Source organism: Panulirus ornatus, chromosome 40 (genome assembly GCF_036320965.1).
Source record: "Panulirus ornatus isolate Po-2019 chromosome 40, ASM3632096v1, whole genome shotgun sequence".
In the NCBI taxonomy this organism is placed as follows: domain Eukaryota; kingdom Metazoa; phylum Arthropoda; class Malacostraca; order Decapoda; family Palinuridae; genus Panulirus; species Panulirus ornatus.
Window position 1 is genome coordinate 2,978,210 of NC_092263.1, and position 26,758 is coordinate 3,004,967.

Genomic DNA, 26,758 nt, shown 5'->3' on the forward strand with positions numbered 1-26,758 from the left:
TGAAGAGATAGGGGAATCTCGATGTTTTGTCAATGGGGAAATAAAGTCTTACAAAGTTATTTTGTTGAAAAGGAGAAAGAATTAAGGCATGCTAGGCCATCATTGTTGTGGTTTGAAAGTTAGGAAGAGTTGTACAGAGCTGTTTGAAAGTTTCAATTCAGAACGATTTCTTAAGGATGATCTTAGTCTCTGTGCAGAGAGCGCATATATTCTAAGCACTGTCATACAAGGATGATTCTGATCATGAATACTATCATTTGGTATTACCTTGGATGATATGCAAATGTATTCTTTACATGTGAAAAGGGGAAGGTTTTTCATTTTATATATTTAGCATTTCCACAAAATACAATGCAAGTTGTTGCATCATATGAAGCATGCCCTTTAATGTATGAAGCAAACTCTGTATCAGTTTAATAATTTAGAAATTTTCATTTGGGATTATAATCTTCAGATATATATTCCATCATGAAACATCATCATCACTGATAGTGATGGGGCTTTGCCTATAAAATAAGCTTCTTGGCTTCAGTTTCAGAGATAAGCATGCTACATGTAAGTGATTTTCAGTTTGATATTAAGGACAAAAGGTGTGGGTTTGTACTATTCAGTCCTTACAGACTCTTTATAAAAAGTGAATTATATGTTGCAATTTAGAAACTGAAAAATTATTTATTATTGGGAAGTGAGTCAGTTGTTGTTCGCTGATGACACAGCGCTGGTGGCTGATTCATGTGTGAAACTGCAGAAGCTGGTGACTGAGTTTGGTAAAGTGTGTGGAAGAAGAAAGTTAAGAGTAAATGTGAATAAGAGCAAGGTTATTAGGTACAGTAGGGTTGAGGGTCAAGTCAATTGGGAGGTGAGTTTGAATGGAGAAAAACTGGAGGAAGTGAAGTGTTTTAGATATCTGGGAGTGGATCTGGCAGCGGATGGAACCATGGAAGCGGAAGTGGATCATAGGGTGGGGGAGGGGGGGAAAATTCTGGGGGCCTTGAAGAATGTGTGGAAGTTGAGAACATTATCTCGGAAAGCAAAAATGGGTATGTTTGAAGGAATAGTGGTTCCAACAATGTTGTATGGTTGCGAGGCGTGGGCTATGGATAGAGTTGTGCGCAGGAGGATGGATGTGCTGGAAATGAGATGTTTGAGGACAATGTGTGGTGTGAGGTGGTTTGATCGAGTGAGTAACGTAAGGGTAAGAGAGATGTGTGGAAATAAAAAGAGCGTGGTTGAGAGAGCAGAAGAGGGTGTTTTGAAGTGGTTTGGGCACATGGAGAGGATGAGTGAGGAAAGATTGACCAAGAGGATATATGTGTCGGAGGTGGAGGGAACAAGGAGAAGAGGGAGACCAAATTGGAGGTGGAAAGATGGAGTGAAAAAGATTTTGTGTGATCGGGGCCTGAACATGCAGGAGGGTGAAAGGAGGGCAAGGAATAGAGTGAATTGGAGCGATGTGGTATACCGGGGCTGACGTGCTGTCAGTGGATTGAATCAAGGCATGTGAAGCGTCTGGGGTAAACCATGGAAAGCTGTGTAGGTATGTATATTTGCGTGTGTGGACGTATGTATATACATGTGTATGGGGGGGGGGGGGTTGGGCCATTTCTTTCGTCTGTTTCCTTGCGCTACCTCGCAAACGCGGGAGACAGCGACAAAGTATAAAAAAAAAAAGTACACCGATTTTCCGGCACTCTTGGTTCCAAAGCATTAACGATTTTGCCAAAGGATTAACGATTTTGCCAGACCAACAGTGGTCACGTAATGATAATTCATCAGCACACCTGTAATCCACTAATTATACATCTCCCATGTGTCTAAGGTATACCATGAACCATTAGAAATTTAAATTAAATGTATATTAAATATAAAACCATTTCATCATCACTTGATCATGCTCAATACTCTTACCATCTTTCATAGTTTTTCTAATTGTCATTTGCTTGGAATCGCTTTCTGCATAGAATTTCAATATTTTCTCCCTTTGCTTCTGTATGTCATAAACAGTTGATGAACCAATATTGCAGATGTCACACAGCTTATGCACCGAAACACCACGGTCTATTTTTTTCAATAGTTCTACTTTATCTTGGATCGATATGGACTGATGTTTACATTTGACACCATGACTGACACTCTCATACGTCTTAGAAGCCATAGCTAGGGTTAAATTTAAGCAAAATAAGCTGAGAATCTCACAGAATTGCGGTATCACCACCAACAAGTGCAGTGTAAAGAATGTAAATAAGCATGCCCTACACACAACACCATCTGTGGCTGCCCAGTAAACTAGTCTGGTGGCCGCGGTAATTTCAGTTCCCTCACATAATTTTTGTCCTGACTAAAGGAGGTGCCGAACCATCAGTTACCGGAAATTCAGTATAGTACCTGTATATATATTCTATTCTATTGTAGTTAATCACGGTTTCCTGAGTCAGCGAGGTAGCGCCAGGAAACAGATGAAGAATGGCCCATCCATTCATATACACACATATATATTTATGTACATAAATGCCCATACAGGCACACATACATAGATTTACATATTAATGTATACACATATAAATACAAATACGTACACATTTTTTTTTTTTTTTTTTTTTTTATACTTTGTCGCTGTCTCCCGCGTTTGCGAGGTAGCGCAGGGAAACAGACGAAAGAAATGGCCCAACCCCCCCCCCATACTCATGTACATACACACGTCCACACACGCAAATATACATACCTACACAGCTTTCCATGGTTTACCCCAGACGCTTCACATGCCCTGATTCAATCCACCGACAGCACATCAACCCCTGTATACCACATCGCTCCAATTCACTCTATTCCTTGCCCTCCTTTCACCCTCCTGCATGTTCAGGCCCCGATCACACAAAATCTTTTTCACTCCATCTTTCCACCTCCAATTTGGTCTCCCCCTTCTCCTCGTTCCCTCCACCTCCGACACATATATCCTCTTGGTCAATCTTTCCTCACTCATTCTCTCCATGTGCCCAAACCACTTCAAAACACCCTCTTCTGCTCTCCCAACCACGCTCTTTTTATTTCCACACATCTCTCTTACCCTTACGTTACTTACTCGATCAAACCACCTCACACCACACATTGTCCTCAAACATCTCATTTCCAGCACATCCATCCTCCTGCGCACATCTCTATCCATAGCCCACGCCTCGCAACCATACAACATTGTTGGAACCACTATTCCTTCAAACATACCCATTTTTGCTTTCCGAGATAATGTTCTCGACTTCCACACATTTTTCAAGGCTCCCAAAATTTTCGCCCCCTCCCCCACCCTATGATCCACTTCCGCTTCCGTACACATATAAATACATATATACTTTTTCTTTTTTCCTTCATACTATTCGCCATCTCCCATGTCAGCGAGGTAGTGTTAAGAACAGAGTACTGAACCTTTGAGGGAATATCCTCACCTGGCCCCCTTCTCTGTTCCTTCTTTTGGAAAAATAGAATAAAGAGATAGGGGAGGATTTCCAGCCCCCCGCTCCCTTCCCTTTTAGTCGCCTTCTGTGACACGCAGGGAATAAGTGGGAAGTATTCTTTCTCCCCTGTCCCCAGGGATATATATATATATATATATATATATATATATATATATATATATATATATATATATTATTTATTTATAAAATATATATATATATATATATACCACATCGATCCAATTCACTCTATTCCTTGCCCGCCTTTCTATCACCCTCCTGCATGTTCACGCCCCGATCACACAAAATCTTTTTCACTCCATCTTTCCACCTCCAATTTGGTCTCCCACTTCTCCTCGTTCCCTCCACCTCCGACACATGTATCCTCTTGGTCAATCTTTCCTCACTCATTCTCTCCATGTGCCCAAACCATTTCAAAACACCCTCTTCTGCTCTCTCAACCACGCTCTTTTTATTTCCACACATCTCTCTTACCCTTACATTACTTACTCGATCAAACCACCTCACACCACACATTGTCCTCAAACATCTCATTTCCAGCACATCCACCCTCCTGCACACAACTCTATCCATAGCCCGCTATATATATATATATATATATATATATATATATATATATATATATATATATATATATATATTCCTATGAGTCCACAGGGAAAATGAAACACGTGTTTCATTTTCCCCGTGGACTCAGAGGAATATCTTGATCACGCGCAAAATTGTGATCCTTTCCTATATATATATATATATATATATATATATATATATATATATATATATATATATATATATATACACACATATACATACACACAAATACATGTGTACACATACAAATGCATATGTACACATACATATTCATAATGATTCTGACAGTGTTGTATGGATCTGAGTCATGGGCTTTGAAAGCAAAAGAATGGAACATTTTGGACATGCTGGAAATGAAGTGCATGAGGACAATAAGTTGTGGAAGGTGGTTTGATTGTGTAAGGAATGACACTGTAAGAAAGAGATGTGATGGAAAGTGCAGTCTGATTGGGAAAGCTGACCAGGGTGTGCTGGAATGGTTCAGGCACTTGGACAGGATGAAGAAAAAACTAAACAATAGGATATATGTGTCAGAAGTGAAGGGAGAAAGGAATAGAGGGGAGAACTAGGAGTTGGAAGATGGCATGAAGAAGGCTGTGGATTATTGGGATTTGAACAATCAGGAGGTGAGAGGCGGGCATAGGATAGAATGAGCTGGATGGATGTGGCTTACAGGGGACATAGTCTTAACTAGGGCATTTGAAGTGGTCAAGGTAAACCATGGATTAGTCTGAGGAGCTTAACTATAGATAATGAGGTCTGGTTTTAGTAAATCGCACACCACAGATGGAGAGTAAATGTATGCAAATGAGGCCATTGTTTGTTCCTGATGGTACCTTGCTAAGGAGGGAGAATCGGTGTATTTAAGAATAGATATATTTTCATTGTAATTATTTTTGATATTTTAATTGGAAGGGGAGGAAACAGTGTGAAGGGGGGAAACTGAGTAGGAAGTGGAAGGATGCTTTGAGTGTTTAAGGGCTTGAACACGCAGGAGGGTGTGAGTTGTGCATGGGATGGAATGAATTGGAACATAAGGCATACAGGGGGCAATGTGCTGTCGATGGGCTGAGCTAGGTCACATGAAGTGTTCAAGGGAAACCACAGAAAGGTGTGTGGCTTGGCAGTGGATGGGAGGGCTGAGCATTCTGCATGGCAGCAAGAGAGTGGATATGAGCAAATGAGGCTGTTTGTCTTCTCTTGGTACTATCAGTGCTGGTAATGGTGAACAAGTATTAAAAATAAAGGAAGATAGATACTTATATATAAACTATCATACATATATATATATGGAGTTCATTGGTGTAGCACTTAGCATTACTGACCATCACAAATGCACGGGCCACCTGGGATCAAACCCACATAGGTTTGTATCCTAGTATCAGCAACAGGTTCTCAGTCCACCCAGCTGCTCATCCTCCCTTAAGGGCTAGTCGATGAAATGAATACCAGGCATGAGCTAGGGTGTGTGTGTGTGTTTGTGTGCACACATACATAGGAATAAAGACATGGTGCATACATATATTAGGTTAAGAGATGGGACAACTTGAAAGTAAAACTCTCTGCTTAGAAAACACAAATAGTAATCACATAGCAGTGGAAACATACTTGCATACATATGCAGATGCTTCATAGACAGTTTGTACATATCACAAATCATTGCAATATGGATCTATCTCAACACTTTTTCCAAATTCCAGCAAATTTTCCTGAGCATGTTGTCGAGCATCTTCCAGAAGAGGTCACAACAGGGATATATTATGGGTGGGCAAAAGTTGACAACGGTCCCACATATAAGATGGTGATGAGTATTGGTTGGAACCCTTACTACAGTAATAAGAAAAAGTCAATGGTAAGTTAATATATAACAATTTCAACATCAGATTTATTCATTAAACCCATAAAGGTCATGAGGTCTTAATTGAATTTTTCAATGTAATAATTTTTGTCCCAGCTCTTCCAAAAGAAAGGAGGGCAATTGCAATACCTTTAACCTGTGTAACTGTTTGTTATTTTATGACCTCTCACCTAGCAAACCTTTAGTTTTTAATCCATAGCTCTTGTTATATCGCATGTTTCCTAACTATGTGTAGATGTGAAAATGTTTCATGTGCTTCGGCTCAGAATAAAGTCTTGGATGGGCATGACATGGTCACATTTAAAACTTCAACAGTGTTTATATGTACAACTTTGATTGCAAATTTATATAGTTCCATTTTGTCATAAATTTATCCATAGATCGGTGAGATATATTGAAACGACAAGAGATCAGGATCATATAAAAGTGCATCTATATTTGCCTCTTCCCATAATAATAACTGGCATTTTTCCAGGTGAGAAATAATGTCTTGGTCCAGAGTCTTAATTTGGTATTATTAGTTGTGAATATTCTCTGGCAAATACTGTATCTCATCCAGCTCTGCCAGACTTTAGGATTATATCTGGGTCTGATAAATTTTGAATACCTTTATCATGGCTAGTTTTAATTTATTGGCTTTATATACATATGTACATTATGTTGGAGTTTCACAGGTGAACATTTTTATTTGTTTTTGATAAGACTGATAATCCCATTGCATCAAAATGTGCTGGATACAGTGATTGAAAAGGTGTGAGCAAAATGAACACACCAGAAATCTAGCCTTTTTCACTGTTTGATTGTAGAAAATCAATTTTCCCGACTTTTGTCACAAGAATCTAATTAGCTGATATGTGATTGGACTCTGCTGTGTCATATTGATTTTATGCAGCATATTTGGCTCTTGCATGAAGCTGTATCAGCTGTATACCTGATTGGTACATTATGAGTTTTGAAAAGAAACCTAGCCATACTTTTAGCAAGTTGAAAGCTTTTAACTTCTTATTGACTGTGCTTTTCATCCATATAATTATGAGTAAAGAATGAAGCATGAGTATCTGATACTTAGTAATATTGAGCATGCAATGAAATGTTTTTCCTATATGTTGAAATTAAAAGGTACAGGATTTTACTTAACTGTTTTGTGTGTTTATATGATTTTAAAGGCATACTTAGGTCAGGATTTTGAATTTTTATGTAAGAACTCTTTTATGCATATTTTCCTCTTTAATGAATTAATGTCAGGAACAAATGAACAATGGCTTCAATTGGCAGCATCCATCCTTTAGCTGTCACAGATAATGTACCAAAACCAGAGCCTACCATCCACAGCCAATCTCCTGAAACTACTCTTCTGTTTACCTTGACAGCTTCATATGCCCTAGTTCAGCCAGGTAAAATTGCTGCACTCCTTACATAATCCAGTTCATTGTGTTCACACCTCTTGCCCTTCTGAAAATTCAGCACCCATTAATCAAATCTTTTTTTACTTCATCCTTTCATGTCCTTGGGCTCCCCCTTTCTCTTGCTTCTTCCACTTATGGCATGATCGTTTTTCTTCCTTTTTTTTTTTTTTCCTCTTCTTTTGCTCATCTCCATAGAAAACACTCCACATCCATGAGATGGGATGACAAGTCAAGTAGTGTTGTGATATGCATGTGTCTTTTGTATGTTATAATTATTATTCTGTTATAGTTATGGACTGAACCAGGGCATGTGAAATGTCCGGGATAAACCATGGAAAGGTCTTTGGGGCCTAGATGTGGATAGGGGGCTATGGTATTGGTACATGAGAATGAGTGTGTGTGGGTGTGGCCTTTCTTTGTCTATTTCCTGGCACTACTTTGCTGAAGCAGGGAGTGGCAGTCAGGTGTGGGCAGGGGAGAAGAGAATGTATGTTATCTTTTTTTATATTTTCCTTCTTGCATTGTGCTCCTTCCTGTGGTGTGGGGTGACGTCTGGAATGGATGAAGGTGAGCAAGTATGAACATGTATATGTATATATGTACATCTATATGTGTACATGTATATACAGTCTATGTGTGTGGATGTGTCTTTCTTTGTGTGTTTCCTTGTGCTTCACTGGAATGCAGGAAATATCAGTCAAGTATGAAAAAATATAATTATTATTCATCCCAGGGTATAGTGTAGAAAGAGTGCTTTCCATCACTCATTCCCTGTGGATCACAGAAAGCAACTAAAACAGGCAGGAGCAGGGAGCTGAAAACAATCCTTCCTTATATTTATTTATTTTTTTATTTTGCTTTGTCGCTGTCTCCCGCGTTTGCGAGGTAGCGCAAGGAAACAGACGAAAGAAATGGCATAACCCACCCCCATACACAATGTACACACACACACGCCCACACACGCAAATATACATACCTATACATCTCAATGTATACATATATATACACACACAGACACATACATATATACCCATGCACACAATTCACACTGCCTGCCCCTATTCATTCCCATCACCATCTCGCCACACATGGAATACCATCCCCCTTCCCCCTCATGTGTGCGAGGTAGCACTAGGAAAAGACAACAAAGGCCCAATTCGTTCACACTCAGTCTCCAGCTGTCACGCAATAATGCCCGAAACCACAGCTCCCTTTCCACATCCAGGCCCCACACAACTTTCCATGGTTTACCCCAGACGCTTCACATGCCCTGATTCAATCCACTGACAGCACGTCAACCCCGGTATACCACATCAATCCAATTCACTCCATTCCTTGCCCGCCTTTCACCCTCCTGCATGTTCAGGCCCCGATCACTCAAAATCTTTTTCACTCCATCTTTCCACCTCCAATTTGGTCTCCCACTTCTCCACGTTCCCTCCACCTCCGACACATATATCCTCTTGGTCAATCTTTCCTCACTAATTCTCTCCATGTGCCTGAACCATTTCAAAACACCCTCTTCTGCTCTCTCAACCATGCTCTTTTTATTTCCACACATCTCTCTTACCCTTACATTACTTACTCAATCAAACCACCTCACACCACACATTGTCCTCAAACATCTCATTTCCAGCACATCCACCCTCCTGGGCACAACTCTATCCATAGCCCACGCCTCGCAACCATACAACATTGTTGGAACCACTATTCCTTCAAACATACCCATTTTTGCTTTCCGAGATAATGTTCTCGACTTCCACACATTCTTCAAGGCTCCCAGGATTTTCGCCCCCTCCCCCACCCTATGATTCACTTCCGCTTCCATGGTTCCATCTGCTGCCAGATCCACTCCCAGATATCTAAAACACTTTACTTCCTCCAGTTTTTCTCCATTCAAACTTACCTCCCAATTGACTTGACCCTCAACCCTTCTGTACCTAATAACCTTGCTCTTATTCACATTTACTCTTAACTTTCTTCTTTCACACACTTTACCAAACTCAGTCACTAGCTTCTGCAGTTTCTCACATGAATCAGCCACCAGCGCTGTATCATCAGCGAACAACAACTGACTCACTTCCCAAGCTCTCTCATCCACAACAGACTTCATTCTTGCCCCTCTTTCCAAAACTCTTGCATTCACCTCCCTAACAATCCCATCCATAAACAAATTAAACAACCATGGAGACATCACACACCCCTGCCGCAAACCTTCATTCACTGAGAACCAATCACTTTCCTCTCTTCCTACACGTACACATGCCTTACATCCTCGATAAAAACTTTTCACTGCTTCTAACAACTTGCCTCCCACACCATATATTCTTAATACCTTCCACAGAGCATCTCTATCAACTCTGTCATATGCCTTCTCCAGATCCATAAATGCTACATACGAATCCATTTGATTTTCTAAGTATATATATTTTTTTTTTTTTTTTTTTTTTTTTTGCTGTCTCCCGCATTTGCGAGGTAGCGCAAGGAAACAGACGAAAGAAATGGCACAACCCACCCCCATACACATGCCTTGATTCAATCCACTGACAGCACGTCAACCCCGGTATACCACATCGCTCCAATTCACTCTATTCTTTGCCCTCCTTTCACCCTCCCGCGTTTGTGAGGTAGCGCAAGGAAACAGACGAAAGAAATGGCCCAACCCACCCCCATACACATGTATATACATACGTCCACACACGCAAATATACATACCTACACAGCTTTCCATGGTTTACCCCAGACGCTTCACATGCCCTGATTCAATCCACTGACAGCACGTCAACCCCGGTATACCACATCGATCCAATTCACTCTATTCCTTGCCCTCCTTTCACCCTCCTGCATGTTCAGGCTCTGATCACACAAAATCTTTTTCACTCCATCTTTCCACCTCCAATTTGGTCTCCCACTTCTCCTCGCTCCCTCCACCTCCGACACATATATCCTCTTGGTCAATCTTTCCTCACTCATTCTCTCCATGTGCCCGAACCATTTCAAAACACCCTCTTCTGCTCTCTCAACCACGCTCTTTTTATTTCCACACATCTCTCTTACCCTTACGTTACTTACTCGATCAAACCACCTCACACCACACATTGTCCTCAAACATCTCATTTCCAGCACATCCATCCTCCTGCACACTACTCTATCCATAGCCCACGCCTCGCAAGCATACAATATTGTTGGAACCACAATTCCTTCAAACATACCCATTTTTGCTTTCTGAGATAATGTTCTCGACTTCCACACATTCTTCAAGGCTCCCAGGATTTTCGCCCCCTCCTCCACCCTATGATCCACTTCCGCTTCCATGGTTCCATCTGCTGCCAGATCCACTCCCAGATATCTAAAACACTTTACTTCCTCCAGTTTTGCTCCATTCAAACTTACCCCCCAATTGACTTGACCCTCAACCCTACAGTACCTAATAACCTTGCTCTTATTCACATTTACTCTTAACTTTCTTCTTTCACACACTTTACCAAACTCAGTCACAAGCTTCTGCAGTTTCTCACATGAATCAGCCACCAGCGCTGTATCATCAGCGAACAACAACTGACTCACTTCCCAAGCTCTCTCATCCCCAACAGACTTCATACTTGCCCCTCTTTCCAAAACTCTTGCATTTACCTCCCTAACATCCCCATCCATAAACAAATTAAACAACCATGGAGACATCACACACCCCTGCCGCAAACCTACATTCACTGAGAACCAATCACTTTCCTCTCTTCCTACACGTACACATGCCTTACATCCTCGATAAAAACTTTTCACTGCTTCTAACAACTTGCCTCCCACACCATATATTCTTAATACCTTCCACAGAGCATCTCTATCAACTCTATCATATGCCATCTCCAGATCCATAAATCCTTCCTTGTATTTCAAATTTTGAAATTTAGAACACAAGGAGCCAATAGAGAATGCTTGTCCTCCTCAAAGGCTCAGGCTTGAGTGTCTGAATGTGCATAGATGTTACCAGAATGAGAAGAGTATGACAGGTAATATATTACAGAGAGGAACCTGGATTTTCTATCTTTGAGTGAAACTAATCTAGGGGGGGAGAATGGTTTGGGAATGTCTTAGGGGTAAAGTCTAAGGTTAGTGTAAGGATGAAATTTAAAGAAGCAGTACTGTAGCACCTTTGCAGAAAGAAAAGTTTTGGGAATGTGTGAAAGATTGTACGAAATTCTAAATCAATTGGACAGTGTTGACACTGAACAGTTCGTTACAAGATCTAAAGAAAAACAGTCTGAGCCCACAACAAGAAACTAAGGAGTAGCTTGCATGAGAGGGTGTAAAGTAATACTTTATAGTATTAGAGTAAAAATGAACAAAATAATTTGTGATAAAACTGGAAATGGTGACAATTTATAGAAGTTTGATAAGTTATTTGTTAGTAGAAAAAGTTTAAGAGATAGGGTCTTATTATTATAGAACTCTCTCTCTCTTCCCTCCCACCACCCCTCTATTTTACAGATATATAATGACAGTTACCTTACAACCCACTCCATCCAGCAACACCAACCAAACTGAATACAGTAGTTCCATCCCTTATATTCATAAATCTGAAACTACATTCTTTAGAGTCAAGATTCCATTTAGCAAGAAGATAATAATAATAATAATAATAATAATAACAATAATAATAATACTAATAATAATAATAATGATAATAATAATAATAATTTTTATTCCTAGGGATAGGGGAGAAAGAATACTTCCCACGTATTCCCTGCGTGTCGTAGAAGGCGACTAAAAGGGAAGGGAGCGGGGGCTGGAAATCCTCCCCTCTCATATTTGGTTTTCCTAATGAAGGAACAGAGGAGGAGGCCATTCCCTCAAAGGCTCAGTCCTCTGTTCTTAGCGCTACCTTGCTGACGCGGGAAATGGCGAATGGTATGAAAAAAAAATAGTAATAATAATAATAATGATGATTATAATAATGAATGGAACCATGGAAGCAGAAATGAGTTATAGGACTGGTGTGGGGGCAAAGTTTCTGGGAACACTGAAGAATGTATAGAAAGAGATTGTTATCTGGGAAGGCAAAAATCGGTATATTTGAAGGTGTAGTAGACCCAACATTATTATGTGGATGTGAGGCATAAGAGTCAAGAGGAGGGTGGTGTGTTAGAAATGAAATATTTGAGGACAGTATATGGTGTGAATTGGTTGGACTGAGTAAGTAATGAAAGGATAAGGGAGGTGTGATAATAAAAAGAGTGTGGTTGAGAGCTGAAGAAGCATTACTGAAATGTTTTGGACATATAGAGAGAATGAGTAAGGAAGTTTGACAGAGAGGATATATGGGTCAGAAGTGAAGGGACCAAGGAGAATGGGCTAGCCAAATTGGAGGTAGAAAGATGGAGTGAAAAAGATTCTGAGTGATTGGGGCCTGAAAATGCATGAGGATGAGAGGTGTGCACAGGATAGAGTGAATTAGAATGATGTGGTATACAGGGGACAATGTGCTGTCAGTTGACTGGATTGCAGCATGTGAAGCATCTGGGGTAAACCTGAAATGGTCTGTGGGGCCTGGGTGTGGATAGGGAACTGTGGTTTTTGTGCATTACACATGACAGCTAGAGATTGAATGTGGCCTTTGTCTGTTCCTGGCAGTATGTTGCTGACACAGGATGATGATCAAGTATGAAAGATGGGAATTGTATCTGAAGTGGAATGTATTTGTATTTTTATTTATGCTGATTTTTAATACACAAAATCTCTGATAAACAGGGTATAGATTGGTAAATTATATGTGAATATCACCTTTAGAGCCAGTCCTCCATGGGCACACCATTGAGCAGTCACAGATGTCAGCTTTGTTACTGGTTTTTCATTTTAATGGTTGGTTTTGATTATAACAGGAGAATATATTTTGATGGTAAAAAAAAAAGATGACTTTAATGGAGGAAAGAGTTTGAAGTAAATACAAATGGGTATGTTTTTCAAGTGTAAGTTACATTTTCATAGTGTTGGATGATTGGTATGTAGTAGTTGAAGTAAATTGACAAATAACACTAAAAAAAAGAATTTCAGTAGGGGAAATATAATGATTTTTGCCAGAAATACTTTTACTATGTACCCTGAAGATCATAGTACGCATATCATATTATCCTTCACTTCTGAAACGTTGATTTTTTTCTGCATTTCTTTATTGTGCTTTGCATGTTCTGTTAGCCTTGTTTCCATTGTAGTCTGTATTTTTAGCTCTAGCATGATAGTTACTGATCATCAGGATGTGTATAATGGCATTCTTGAAGATCACATGGCATGGATCATAATTTATTATTATTTTATTATACTTTGTTGCTGTCTCCCACGTTTGTGAGGTAGCGCAAGGAAACAGATGAAAGAATGGCCCAACCCACCCACATACACATGTATATACATACACGTCCACACACTGACATATACATACCTATACATTTCAATGTATACATATATATACATACACAGACATATACATACACACATGTACATAATTCATACTTGCTGCCTGTATTCATTCCTGTTGCCACTCCACCATACATAAAATGACAACCCCCTCCCCCCGCACACACGAGAGGTAGCACTAGGAAAAGACAACAAAGGCCATATTCGTTCACACTCAGTCTCTAGCTGCCATGTATAATACACTGAAACCACAGCTCCCTTTCCACATCCAGGCCCCACAAAACTTTCCATGGTTTACCCCAGATGCTTTACATGCCCTGGTTTAATGCATTGACAGCGCATCGACCCCTGTATACCACATCGTTCCAATTCACTCTGTTCCTTGCATGTCTTTCACCCTCCCGCATGTTCAGGCCTCAGTAGCTCAAAATCTTTTTCACTCCATCCTTCCACCTCCAATTTGGTCTCCCACTTCTCGTTCCCTCCACCTCTGACACATATATCCTCTTGGTCAATCTTTCCTCACTCATTCTCTCCATGTGCCCAAACCATTTCAAAACACCCTCTTCTGCTCTCTCAACCACACTCTTTTTATTTCCACACATCTCTCTTACCCTTACATTACTTACTCGATCAAACCACCTCACACCACATATTGTCCTCAAACATCTCATTTCCAGCACATCCGCCCTCCTGCGCACAACTCTATCCATAGCCCACGCCTTGCAGCCATACAACATTGTTGGAACCACTATTCCTTCAAACATACCCATTTTTGCTTTCCGAGATAATGTTCTCGACTTCCAAACATTCTTCAAGGCTCCCAGAATTTTCGCCCCCTCCCCCACCGTATGATTCACTTCCGCTTCCATGGTTCCATCCGCTGCCAGATCCACTCCCAGATATCTAAAACACTTTACTTCCTCCAGTTTTTCTCCATTCAAACTTGTACATATAACATATAACTTGTACATATAACAGGTAAACAGCTTTCAGTAGGTTAGAGACGACAGATGTTCAGGTTATGGTTTGGAACTTAACAAACTGGTGAATGGTAGGTGGAAGGTATGCTGATGGAGAAATGCCTGGTAGCAGTGTAGTTGTGAAAAAATTCACAAGTATTGCTTGTTGCATGTTTTCTTTCTAGGTCAAAACATTTGGTACAGATATGATATTTGTTAATTGTTTGTTATGGTATTAACTTTTAAAGTAATTGTTACACTATTGTGATGTGTCTAGAATCCTGAATATTTGATATGATTACACCCTCGTTGATTACCATAACAACTGTTGTTCATTTATAGAAACCCAGCAACATAGGGAACCCCTCCAGCCGTATGACACCTCCCAGCCAACGACCCACATTACACTCTTCTTTACAGTTCTGTAGTTAGGAGCTGCTCACAGTTTGCTCCAGTTTTCAGTATGTGGTGTTTTCATTCCAATCTTCAATAAACTGATGGATCAGAAACCTTCCTTATGACTGTGAATTTTGTCACTTGCAGGTACTTTGATCTGCTTCTTGTACATGTTGGATTAAGTAGACGTTCATGAGTTCATCATATTGAAACAATGGACTACAGTGCTTTGTTCATTTTGAATGTTTGTATTCTTTGGGCAATTTTATGCTTATAGAGTAGAATAGTTTCCCATGTGTTTGATTTCAGGAGTTTTAACAAAAATGGGCTTTTTCATTATGGTAGCAATAGATCTTGTTTGTGGTTGATTTTTGGCTAGGACGGGATATACTTTGGTCACAATGGTCATAATCCTCGTTGATGCATATCTGTACATTCTGGTAATGCTGAGCCATGATAGTAACTTCAAAAAAATAACTAACTTATTATTTCATACTAGTTGTATATCAGTGATGTCCTTGATCTGCTCACGTGGAGATGGTATAAAATGGTAATTTGAGATGTAAAGGGATTAATTAGCCAAGCAAGTTGAGACATTGTCTGATGTCATGGCATTATCTAAGCTAGTTGATACATTTAGTTTTCACAGGGATGGTATACTCGATGGCTTACCCCATTAACCCAGGTTGTTTCACATGCCACTTTTGATATGGACACATGTAAATGCTTATTTCAAAATCTGCTTGTAAGCTTGTGTCATTGAAGGGGAGACAAAGATGGATCCAAAATCTAAGGTACCCATGCCCTGAATAGTGAACCAGTGATATGCTAGGGAAACTGTGTTGGAGTGTCTGTCTTCAGGGAATCCTTGCAGTCCCCCCAGGGACTTTAATGTAAGGAACCTTGCCAGGATTTTGGGTACAGAGGATCGTCTCTGGTGTCACTGGACTCCACCTGCTGAAAATTACACCACTTGTGAAAAGTCACCTTTAGCAAGGCTGTATTGTTAGGAGTTGTCTCTTCAAAGTACTTCTCACTCCAGAGGCATCTACAGGGTCCTGCTACTTGAAAGTAGTGCAACCTTGGGATGCTGGAGCCTGTAGAAAGAGGTCTTGGGTAACACCAGAACTCTTTCTTAGAAATTGGTTCATATTTCAGTGGAAGCATTATTTGAGTGGGAGCTTGTTCCCTCTTCACTCACAAGTTCTTCTTAACTGGTATCATTGCCAGATTCTTCAAGATCTCTGTAATCAGCACTTACACATCCATCATCACCTAACATTTTGTTAGATGACAAAATATACACATAGTTTGGGATGAGGCGAGAACTGCCACTATCTACAAAGTCCTTTCATGTGGCTGGGTGTGGTTGTCTTCTGCTGGGGAGTGGAAACAATCTTGTGCTGCTGTGTATTGATAGAAAATGTAATTAGGCTCACTCAAATGACTTCACACTTGAGTGTACTTGAAATGACTTATTTTTTTGTGAAATTCTGAAATGAAGAGACACGTAATAAAGCGGCAAGTGAGTAATGAGAAGTGGGAAGCTTTGCCATATGACACTGGGAGCAGTACTGTGAGGGTCATCAGAAGCCAGTGAGAGCAGATTAACATGTAATAGAAAGATTAGCTGGATACTGAACTTAAAAAAGAGAACATATTTAGCTGCACCTTCCCTGGGGATAGGGGAGAAAGAATACTTCCCACGTATTCCCTGCGTGTCGTAGAAGGCGACTAAAAGGGAAGGGAGCGGGGGGCTGGAAATCCTCCCCTCTCGTTTTTTTTTTTTCCAAAAGAAGGAACAGAGGAGAGGTCCAGGTGAGGATATTCCCTCAAAGGCCCAGTCCTCTGTTCTTAACGCTACCTCGCTATTGCGGGAAATAGCGAATAGTATGAAAAAAAAAAAAGAAAAAAAAAAAAAAAAAAAATTTAGCTGCACCATTAGATATTTGATCTGTGTTTTCGGGAATTATTAGGAAAGGTACTAGGTACATTGTATGGCCACAATTGGGCTCATTTGACAAGTTATTGATATCTGTATGAAATGTTGTCTTTCCCTTTGCACTTGCAATATTATGAATGATTTGCATAGATTATTTAGCTTTGCACAAATGGAATGAATAAATTATTGCTTAATTTAGTTTCTAGTGTCTATAGTTATTAATAGAGTAATTTTCAGTAAAACAATGGGACAATGTATGTTTACATTACATTGCTTAATTATATAAATGTTTCAAAGGAAACCTGATGTTAATATCTTTAAAAGCTCCAACTTTTGACTGCTTATTCAGATGTTTTTCAAATTTTATGAATATTGTTATACTCCACTGTCATGGCAACCCTTCCATCTAATTGATTTTCCATTATCAGATTTATTTGAATGTCAAAAAGATGTGGTAATTCAGCTTTCTGTAACATGATTCCTTTGAGACATTACCTGAGCATGTGGGCTTAGCTTGATGGAGCTTAACATTCACTAATTCAGTGCTTTGTGTGGGCACACTGGTGCTCACATCACAGGAGATCCATCTCTTTCAGGAAACGCACATCATGCACGTTTTCAAGGAAGACTTCTATGGATCTGAGCTGAAGGTAGTGATGCTGGGATATATTAGGCCTGAGAAAAACTTCGTTTCCTTAGGTAGGTTGAAAGATATTTTGAAATTATTGCTGAAATGTTCACATGTTTGATGAATGCTTTGTTTGATGGAGTAAAGGAATGTATTTGTGAAATCTTTGACCATAATATTGTCATTACTCTGTAAGTTGACTTGTGTAATCTCTTCCATGCAGTCCTCTGTATGCACATTTTCATTTCAAATACCCCTTCATGTAGATATATCAGTGACTCACATACACCCCATTCTCTCTTTTGACTTTATCCTAGCACCCCTTTTTCTTCTCCTTTTCACCTCTATCTTTACATACTATGTCTAAGTCATTTCATCACCATCATTCCTAAGTTCATGACTGTTTGGTCTTATACATAATTCCTCCATTCATGACATGTTTTAATAACCCTTTTTTCTTATGTATATACCTTTTTCTGACATTTGCATCACTGCCTTTATACATTTTTGCAAACTCTTTGAAAAAGAAATATTCTCTGTATACACCTTTCTGTTTTTCATTTCACCCAAATATAGTAACTTGTATATTTCTCTATGCAGAGTGATGTGCAAACATGAGATACTCTTAGATGTTCTTTAGGAAAATTGGGGTTAGGTTCATCTTACTCTCACTCACTGTAGTGTGGAATATACATCTCTAATCTCTCTTTCTGAGGATGGTTGTTTCTACACTGCAGCCCAAGTAGGAATTTTCAAAAAGTCTTAGGCATTTAACAATCTCATACATTTTTAGTTGTTTACCTCATTATCTTCTCAGGAAGTCTTTTCCTTTTAGCTTTGGCCTTTAGGAGGTGTTAGTGAAATATGCACGTCCAAACTCATTGATCCTCTTTTTGATGATAACCTTTTCCAAGTTGAGATAAGCCCAAATCTTTGATTCTTGGCTGATAATGAAGTCTTAACTTTAGAAATAGCCAAATTGTCATTTCTTGGAAAATTGTGCCAGGGAAGCATCATGCCTTATGCCCAGGTAAATCTCGTAGAGGCTTTTTGGACTTTACCAGAGATTGTCAAGAGAACATTTATTTTTTCACCTTAGATCCTTGGAATCCCTTTTAATGAGGAATATCATTGGCTCAGCATTGGGCTCTATACTAGAGCAGGCAAGGTGGCCTTTCCCTGAGAGAATTAATTAGAAACCTTTATTGGAAGGGAAAGAAATAGATCTTGGTACTCATCTCCCATATTAGTCAGGTGGTATGCTACCTTGGACATTATAATCCTTCCCTGTGTGGCTCTGGGGATTCCTCCTTCAGGAAAGACATTCAAGTTTGCCTCCAAATCACCAGAGAAGGTATTTATTTCCACTTTAGGTTAAAGTTTCTCTGAACCTTCCTATTTCATGCAATTATGCTATCATGCTTGCAGAACAGACCACATTAGAGAGAAATGTGGGTTTTGAAATTCAAAAAATCTTTTCTCCGAGATAATTCACCATGAACATTTTTTTTGTGGATTTCTTACCTTGCCCTACCTTCCCTTGTTTTTTGTAGAGAAACCTTTCCCTCTAGCAACTTCAACTGCTCTTTGGTTGATTTAATCAATCTACAAATTCAGAGCTGCCCTACCACCATGAGTAAGTTGATGGTGTCATCTCTTTGATGGTCTCTGATTGGCAGAAGGCAGGGCCCAAAATGAGCAAGCAGCGGTTAGAAGATTAGTTACAGGTGGGGAAATTAGTGTTCCCCACCAGAAATACAAGGTTATAAGGCCTTAACCCTGATTTTCTTAGAGGATATTCTAAAGAATCTCTTTCATTCTCATGGGTTACCGCCTCTGAGGAAAAAGGTTTACCAGGTTTTAAAACATGCATTTATAATTCTTTGGGAAAATGAAAGTGATTCTGGACCTGTTGCTTTGGTTAACCTAATTTTAAAGCAGAGGATATGTTCATCTTGTGAATAATTTTGGAATTTATGTATTTATACATTTAAATAGTAGTAGAGTAAAAGTTATGTTTCTGGTTTTGGAGGAAAGCTACAGCCATAGGTAAGCTAGAGTACAGTTTAAAATTTTTGTGATGTATGTAAGCTCTTGTCTAGTTTTATATGAGATGGCAGTAGACTTCAAGATAAGCAGAAACCTAATTTCTTTTTGTTTAGGTAGGTGGGAGCCATTTTTCGAAGTCCTTGTTAAGGAAATATCCACATTTTCATGGATGAAAACTATATCAGAGCCTGTAGCCTTTCTTAACTGTATTTTCCTTGCTATTCCTTTTCTTGTCTCAGCTTTACTCATCCATAACATTGCATAACCATACTATACCAGCCTTCCATGTATTCATTTGTTGATCACCCTCTTATGAGTATTAAATCTCTCTTACTTTCTCATTGCTTTTCATTTATTAAAACTACAACCAAGCTCTCCCTGCATCTCTTGTTGTTTAATGTCTTTACCTTCCTTCATTCAGAAGAAATCTACCTTCGGTGAGTGCTGTCTGAGCATAGTATTTTTCATACCTAACTCATTTTTTTTCTGCTTTAAGGAGGTAGCATTAAGAACAGCAGACATTTAACCTAATATGCATACATCCAATCTCTGGCTATCATATATACATAATATGCATATGGAGATTTTTTTCTACTTGTACAGCATTGTCATACAAATTTCAATTTTGCAGATGAACTTATAACTGCCATTCGCAGTGACATTGCCGAGTCAGACAAGCAGTTGTCACTTCCGGAATATCAGACTTTCAAAAATCATCCATTTTTCTCTGGAAAATCAGGACCTCACTGTAATGGTGCTTCTGAAAATGGAATTGAAAATGGAATCGTTACTAATGGTATCAGTAATGGATATGAAGACAGTAAGAATCTCTGTAATGGAACTACGGAAAGTAATGGTCATAGCAGCTGAAATACATTGGCTATTATGGTTAGTGTAGATAAGGAAGAGTCCAAATTATTGATAAAGATGAATAATATTGTAAGCATGTCTTGTATTGATTTTGCTGTGCAGCATCACCATAATCTGGTACTTTTATTGTGGATTTTAAAATTTATAGGAAATAATCTTCATAAGTCAACACTGAGATGAGATCTTAAGATTTGGTATACCAAAGGTGTGATTTCAAATTTTGTACAGAAGTTTAGGTTTTTTAATGTCAAGAAATTTTTAGGAGACTTATTAGACACTTGATCAGGCACATTAATGCTTCTTATAAAGATATCATTGTGATACATAATGGTTTACCTGGGATACAAACAAAATGTACTTACTGAATGTAGTTTAGAATCATTGAACGTTAGAATTTAAGGAAAATTTTATTTTTTGCCAAGATCACAAAATTAATTTGAGATTCATGATATGGTGAACCATAGGATGCGATCACAGTTATCATTCACTGTGAAGTGAAATTTAGAAGGAGGGAATGTATTTAAGATAGAATTCATTTTATGTAGAAGTATTTATACCATCATTTTGTGTGACCTGTTATGACAATGTAGATATTGAAAAAAATCCTTTCCATACTTGCCAGCAAAATGTAGACACACATGATATGTTAGACAGTAAGGCAGTTAACATACCTGTCAGATAGGAAATGCACCTATCAGACAGGAAGGTAAGGAGAGGACGCTGGTAGTCTGACTTCCAATATGATGGATATTTATCCTCGCAGACACTTCATAGATGTGTCTCTGTGGTTTGTATCTGGCCTAAGTGCAGAAACAAGTGGTTTTCAAAAGAACAAAATCTGCATATCTGTGAGGGATTTTGTAGTATAATGTATTTTATTAATAAAAGTAGATGTAACAGTAGTGGTCATTTCAGGTAGGAGATAGGCAAATTGTGTACAGTAATTTGCCTCATAGCAGTATGTATGAATATGTACATGTGTATATATGTTTGTCTGTGTATGTATATGTATGTATACATTGAAATGTATAGGTATGTATATGTGCATGTGTGAGCGTTTATGTATATACATGTGTATGTGGGTGGGTTGGGCCATTCTATCGTCTGTTTCCTTGAGCTACCTTGCTGGGAGACAGCGATAAAGTATAATGAAAAAAATAATAGCACCTTCAGTAGACAACTTTGGATGTTGGATTGCATATATCATAAATGATATGTAGTAAAGATTATCCAATGACAGACTACAGTACTTAATGTTCTTGTGTTTTACATTTTATGAGAATTCTTAGTTTTCTTGTTTACGACATTAATCTTGGTGCACTGCTGGTATCTCTTTCTTGGAAGATATGATAGGAGTATGGTAATGATAAATATGGGAGATAGCTGTTGTCTCCTTCTCTCTTGGGTAGAGAGTAATTTTATGATATTACTTGGAATGGTATGAATGAAAGATAGTTTTAATCTAAGTGTATCACATCACCATTTCTTGTACTTGTAGCAGAATGACACTTGGTAATCTTTCTTATTCATCATGTCATTACTAAGGGTTACTCAAATTGAGAGATAAGAATTAAGAATAATTGCAGTTTCTAATAAGCTCTGTGTTATGCAAAACAAAGAGTGCTCTATGTACTTATAATGTTGTTAATGTTATTGGACTGCACCTGCAGTTGGTTACAACATGAGCAAGAAGTCACCCTTTACGAGGCTGTCACTGGGTAGGAATACAGTTCTTATACAGGATCTTGCTCCTAAGGAGTCTCTCATTTCTCTACTCCTATGTGAAATACAGCCTCAGTACATCAGAAGCTCCATCAGAGGGGTCTTAGATAGAATCATAATCTTCTAAATACTTTTTTGTTCTTTCTTGAATAGCAATGTAGCTCTTGAAAGAGACAAGGAATTGGCCTCTTTTGCTCACATCTACTTTTGAGTTGTCATATATTATGAACTGAAACCAGAGTACCCTATCCACATCCATACCCTACAAACCCTTTCCATGATTCTCTTGACCACTTCATATACCTTGATTCAGACCACTTATAACTAGTATGTCACTCTGTGTGTACCACATCACCCCAGTTTCCACTATCCCATTCATGCCTCACACCCTTGTGTGTGTTCAGGCCTCGATCACTCAAAGAATTTTTCACTCCATTCTCCCATCTCATCTTTGGCCTATCCCGTTTCCTTGTTCATCCCTTTTCTGATGTGTATAATCTCTCCTCCGTTCCTTTCCATATATTCTGTGGGTACCAGATACTGCCTACAAGTGGTTATGCTGCTAATGAGAAGTCACCCTCGGCTAGCTATATCACCAATAGATGGAAAATAGCAATCTTGTTGAGGACTTTGTCACTCCAAGGGAGTCCATTGTTTTCCTGTCCCTGCACAGAGTGCATTCTTGTAGCTGCTGGAACCCCATAAGAGGGATTCATGGATTGTATGATAATAACATATATGCATGACACTTTACACACGACAGCTAGAGAATGGATGTGAGTGAATAGTGACTTTTCTTCGTTCCTGGTGCTACGCTACTAATGCAGGAAATGGCAAACAAGTATGAAAGAAAGAAAAGATAACTATATTTGTGATCTATCACCAGTATATCTAATCCTGTTGTATATAGTTATTCTTAGGTCTCACAGTATTTCAGTATCCTGAAATATAACATTCAGGGTATTCAGTACATTATGATTGTATACCATTCGCATAATTTTTAACTGCTGTCAGAAGTCCTGCTTAATTTTTGCTTTCTTTCAGTTTGTATTAAAAGATGTCACTATTTATTCTTGTCTTAGAAATATGTGTTAAAGATTTTTATGAATGGAGATTTTTATTTTTTTTTTCAATACATTTATATTATTGTTAATCCACCACTTTGAAGCCATGAACCAGTTGACAAAGTTTTAAACTCTCCTGAAATTTTTCTGTTTGATTATATCTTTTTTAGGCTCTTAAGTTGACCAATAATGTGAGATCATCAGTGTGGGTAATTTTCATGATGTGTGCAATTGATTTCCTCAGCTGGCTAAGCTGTTGCTGACTTTTTATCCGTTGCTCATTTTCTGTCACCATTGACTTTTTTCTTTTTTTTTTTCAAAACCCACGTTGCTGGATCAACCTGAGACTATAGCCACTTCCCGAAAATAATCGTCCAGTTAGCTTTACATCTGCGGTTGAAAAACTTAACCATCGGTCAAGACATAATTGTAAATCACTTAAAGAACCATTACTCAAAGAATTATTTTTAGCATGGTTTTTAATGAAATCGTTCATGTCTGACAAATCTGCTCGATTCCTTGTATGATAAAATCAACATGTATAGTGAAACTAAAGCATTCAATAAGGTTCTGCAACCAAGGTTATTAGCAAAAATTAAGCCAAATGTTATTGATAGGGTTATACTTCAGTGGACTGGAAATTGGTTGTCTGGCCATAAGCTATATATTCAGGCACTGTTCAAGGTCACACAGGCTTTACTTTAGGCTGCTGCAGAAAAATTGCCTTCAGGAACAACTTTAAACTTGGTTTAAGGTTACATTGTCAGTGGTATACAAAAAAGAAAAAGTTACACGGGAAGATTTTAAAAGGTATGCCCCTTAGACTTGCTTCTAATATACATAAACACCTTAATTAGTACTGTTAGAAATAAATTTTTACCTTGCTTGCGGGTCATGGAGGTCTAAGGTGAAGAAACATTTCCACAATGTTCTGATAAATACATGGTTATATTTTTGATGATTATTAATTTCTTTTGGCCAAATTCTTGAGCTGGGGAGGTGTTGATGCTGACCCTAGTCTGTTTTCATGCTCTTAGTACTAAGTCATTCCTTGCTGTTACTTGGCATAGAGAATGGTCGGAAAACTGCTTGTTGTATGCTTTTTTTTCTTTTACTTGTTCCTGTGAGTTATTTTTGAGGAAGGATTTTGGAACAAAAAATCTGCGTTTGCTTTTTGGCTCAATGTGGGGCCTGGATATGGAGAGGGAGCTGTGGTTTCGGTGCATTGCTCATGACAGCTAGAGACTGAGTGCGAACAAATGTGGCCTTTTTTTGTCTTCCTGGCACTGCCTTGCTCGAGGGAGGGGGATGCTATTTTCATGTGTGGTGGGGTGGCGACAGGAATGGATGATGGCAGCAAGTATGGATATGTACATTTGTATATATGTATATGAGTGTATGTATACATTGAAATGTATATGTATGTATATATGTGTGTGTTTGGGCGTTTATGTATTCGCTGTTTCCCTCGTCAGTGAAGTAGCGCAAGGAAACAGACGAAGAATGGCCCAACCACTCATATAAACATATATAAGATATACATAAATAAATGCCCATACATGCACATATACATTTTAACTTAAACATACATATACATGCATACATATTCGTACTTGCTTGCCTTCATCCATTCCCAGCGCTACCCTGCCCCACAGGAAACAGCATCACTACCCCCTGCTTCAGCGAGGTAGTGTCAGGCAAAACAGTATCCTTGACATACCTCTTGGGTGTGGTTAACTTGAAATTATAATTTTTTTCTTCTATTTTGTATGTATTGTATATAATTTGTGCACATACTTCACTTAACACTGAAACTGTTGAATAATGTTTCAGCTTTTTCACATATATCGTGTGTGTTGCATCTGTATCATTTTATTATAAGTATTTTGCATTGCATATCTATCATTATCTCATCATTGGTATTTTCTGTTGCAATCATAAAGGACCAATATGTTTTATTTGTCTGTATGGATAATGTTGATAAAGGATTCAATTATGAATGATGATCATGATTCAGTGTGTTTGTATAATCAGCCAAATTACATCCTCCTGTGTCTGCATTAGTACAGCTGCACATAAGATAGTGAAGTCAGGAAAAAAACAGTGAACTGACTAACCGGTAATTAAAGTGTAATAGCAAAAAAATTTAATTAGTGAAGATTTAAATTTTACATATCTTTAGTTCATGTTAACTGAAACAAAGTGAGTTAAGGTTTAAACATTTTCATGCACACAAAAATTCCTTTTGTAGCATTTTTTTTTTCTTTCTATCATGGGACTCCAGGACAATATGAGGACCTCAGTAGCTAGAGGTAGTGTGAAGCCATAGATATGCACATTAATCTCAAGTGAAGGTAAATGAGTACTGAGTCGAATGCCAACTATAAGCATTATATTCTTATATTTTTGAATTCTTAAAACTATTGTTTATTAACTGATTTCTGTTATTTTTTCTTTGCTGTGATTATCAAAAATTTTACAATCTTCCATTAGGATACTTCATTTTTCTTTGCTTATTGATATTTTCTAGAATTTTTTAGTGTTTATATGCATATTTGTAAGTATATTGAAATTTACTTTATGCACAAGAAGCATGATTTTGAAGCAAGTAATTCCTTGAATTAGAAAATGAGGCCCTGTACTTATAAATGACAAAACATTTCTTGAGCTTGTAACATACATTGGGAGCAGCAGTTGGAAAGTGCCACATTTTTAACTATTTTTATTCTCTGTTAACTTCTGAACCAGCTGCAGTGTGGGACTACATGCAGTTGCAAAGTGCTAAATTTTTTATATTTTGTTTTGTCAACTTCTGAACCGACTGTTGCAAATTAGTACTGCATGAGATTACACTTAAAGTTTTAAGTAAGCACTGGCATATCTGTGGACATTTAGAGGGTTTAGGCTCAGTGTCAAAATGATCATGTGAGCAGCCATAGGTGAAACAGATAAGCTGTATGTGATAAGATAAATTCATGCAACTGGCATAGATTTGTTGAATAATAATGGTAGATTAATAGATCTATTTTTTTTAGTTTTTACACTTTGCAGCAGGTTGTAAAAGAACTATAACAGTATATTTCATCCAGGAAAGGCTTTGTTAGTGGGGGCTGTGCAGCAATGACTGATGATATATGGACATTAGGATAGGCTTGTTTACCCAAGAAAGACAGAAATTGCATTTTTATATTAATTTAGTAAGTTTTTATTGGAAAAATGTTTGTTGTAAGTTATGAATAAATATTTTATTAAGACCCCATTTCAGTCATCCTTCTTCATAGTTAACTATTTCGGGAAATATTTTCAATTAATATGCCAAATTTTGCAAACATCTGTAGTATCTCTGCACTATTCACAATCATGTTCATTAAGGAGGGGGACACCATTAAGCTTTTTCT

The 26,758-nt window shown here is 38.3% G+C and overlaps 1 protein-coding gene across 2 annotated transcripts in view; it reads left to right on the forward strand.

Annotated features, from left to right (window-relative positions):
- The window catches only part of Rfk (Riboflavin kinase), a 30,844-nt gene extending 4,232 nt beyond the window's left edge, over window positions 1-26,612 (forward strand). Inside the window, exons 2-4 of one of the 2 annotated variants that reach the window (XM_071685357.1) lie at window positions 5,759-5,910; window positions 17,606-17,726; window positions 20,336-26,612. In XM_071685357.1, the coding sequence (XP_071541458.1) occupies window positions 5,759-5,910; window positions 17,606-17,726; window positions 20,336-20,574 (512 nt within the window). In that variant the 3' untranslated portion in view covers window positions 20,575-26,612. The remainder of the gene's footprint in view (window positions 1-5,758; window positions 5,911-17,605; window positions 17,727-20,335) is intronic. The other variant, XM_071685358.1, reaches the window with a different exon arrangement.
- Window positions 26,613-26,758: the final 146 nt, after the last annotated feature.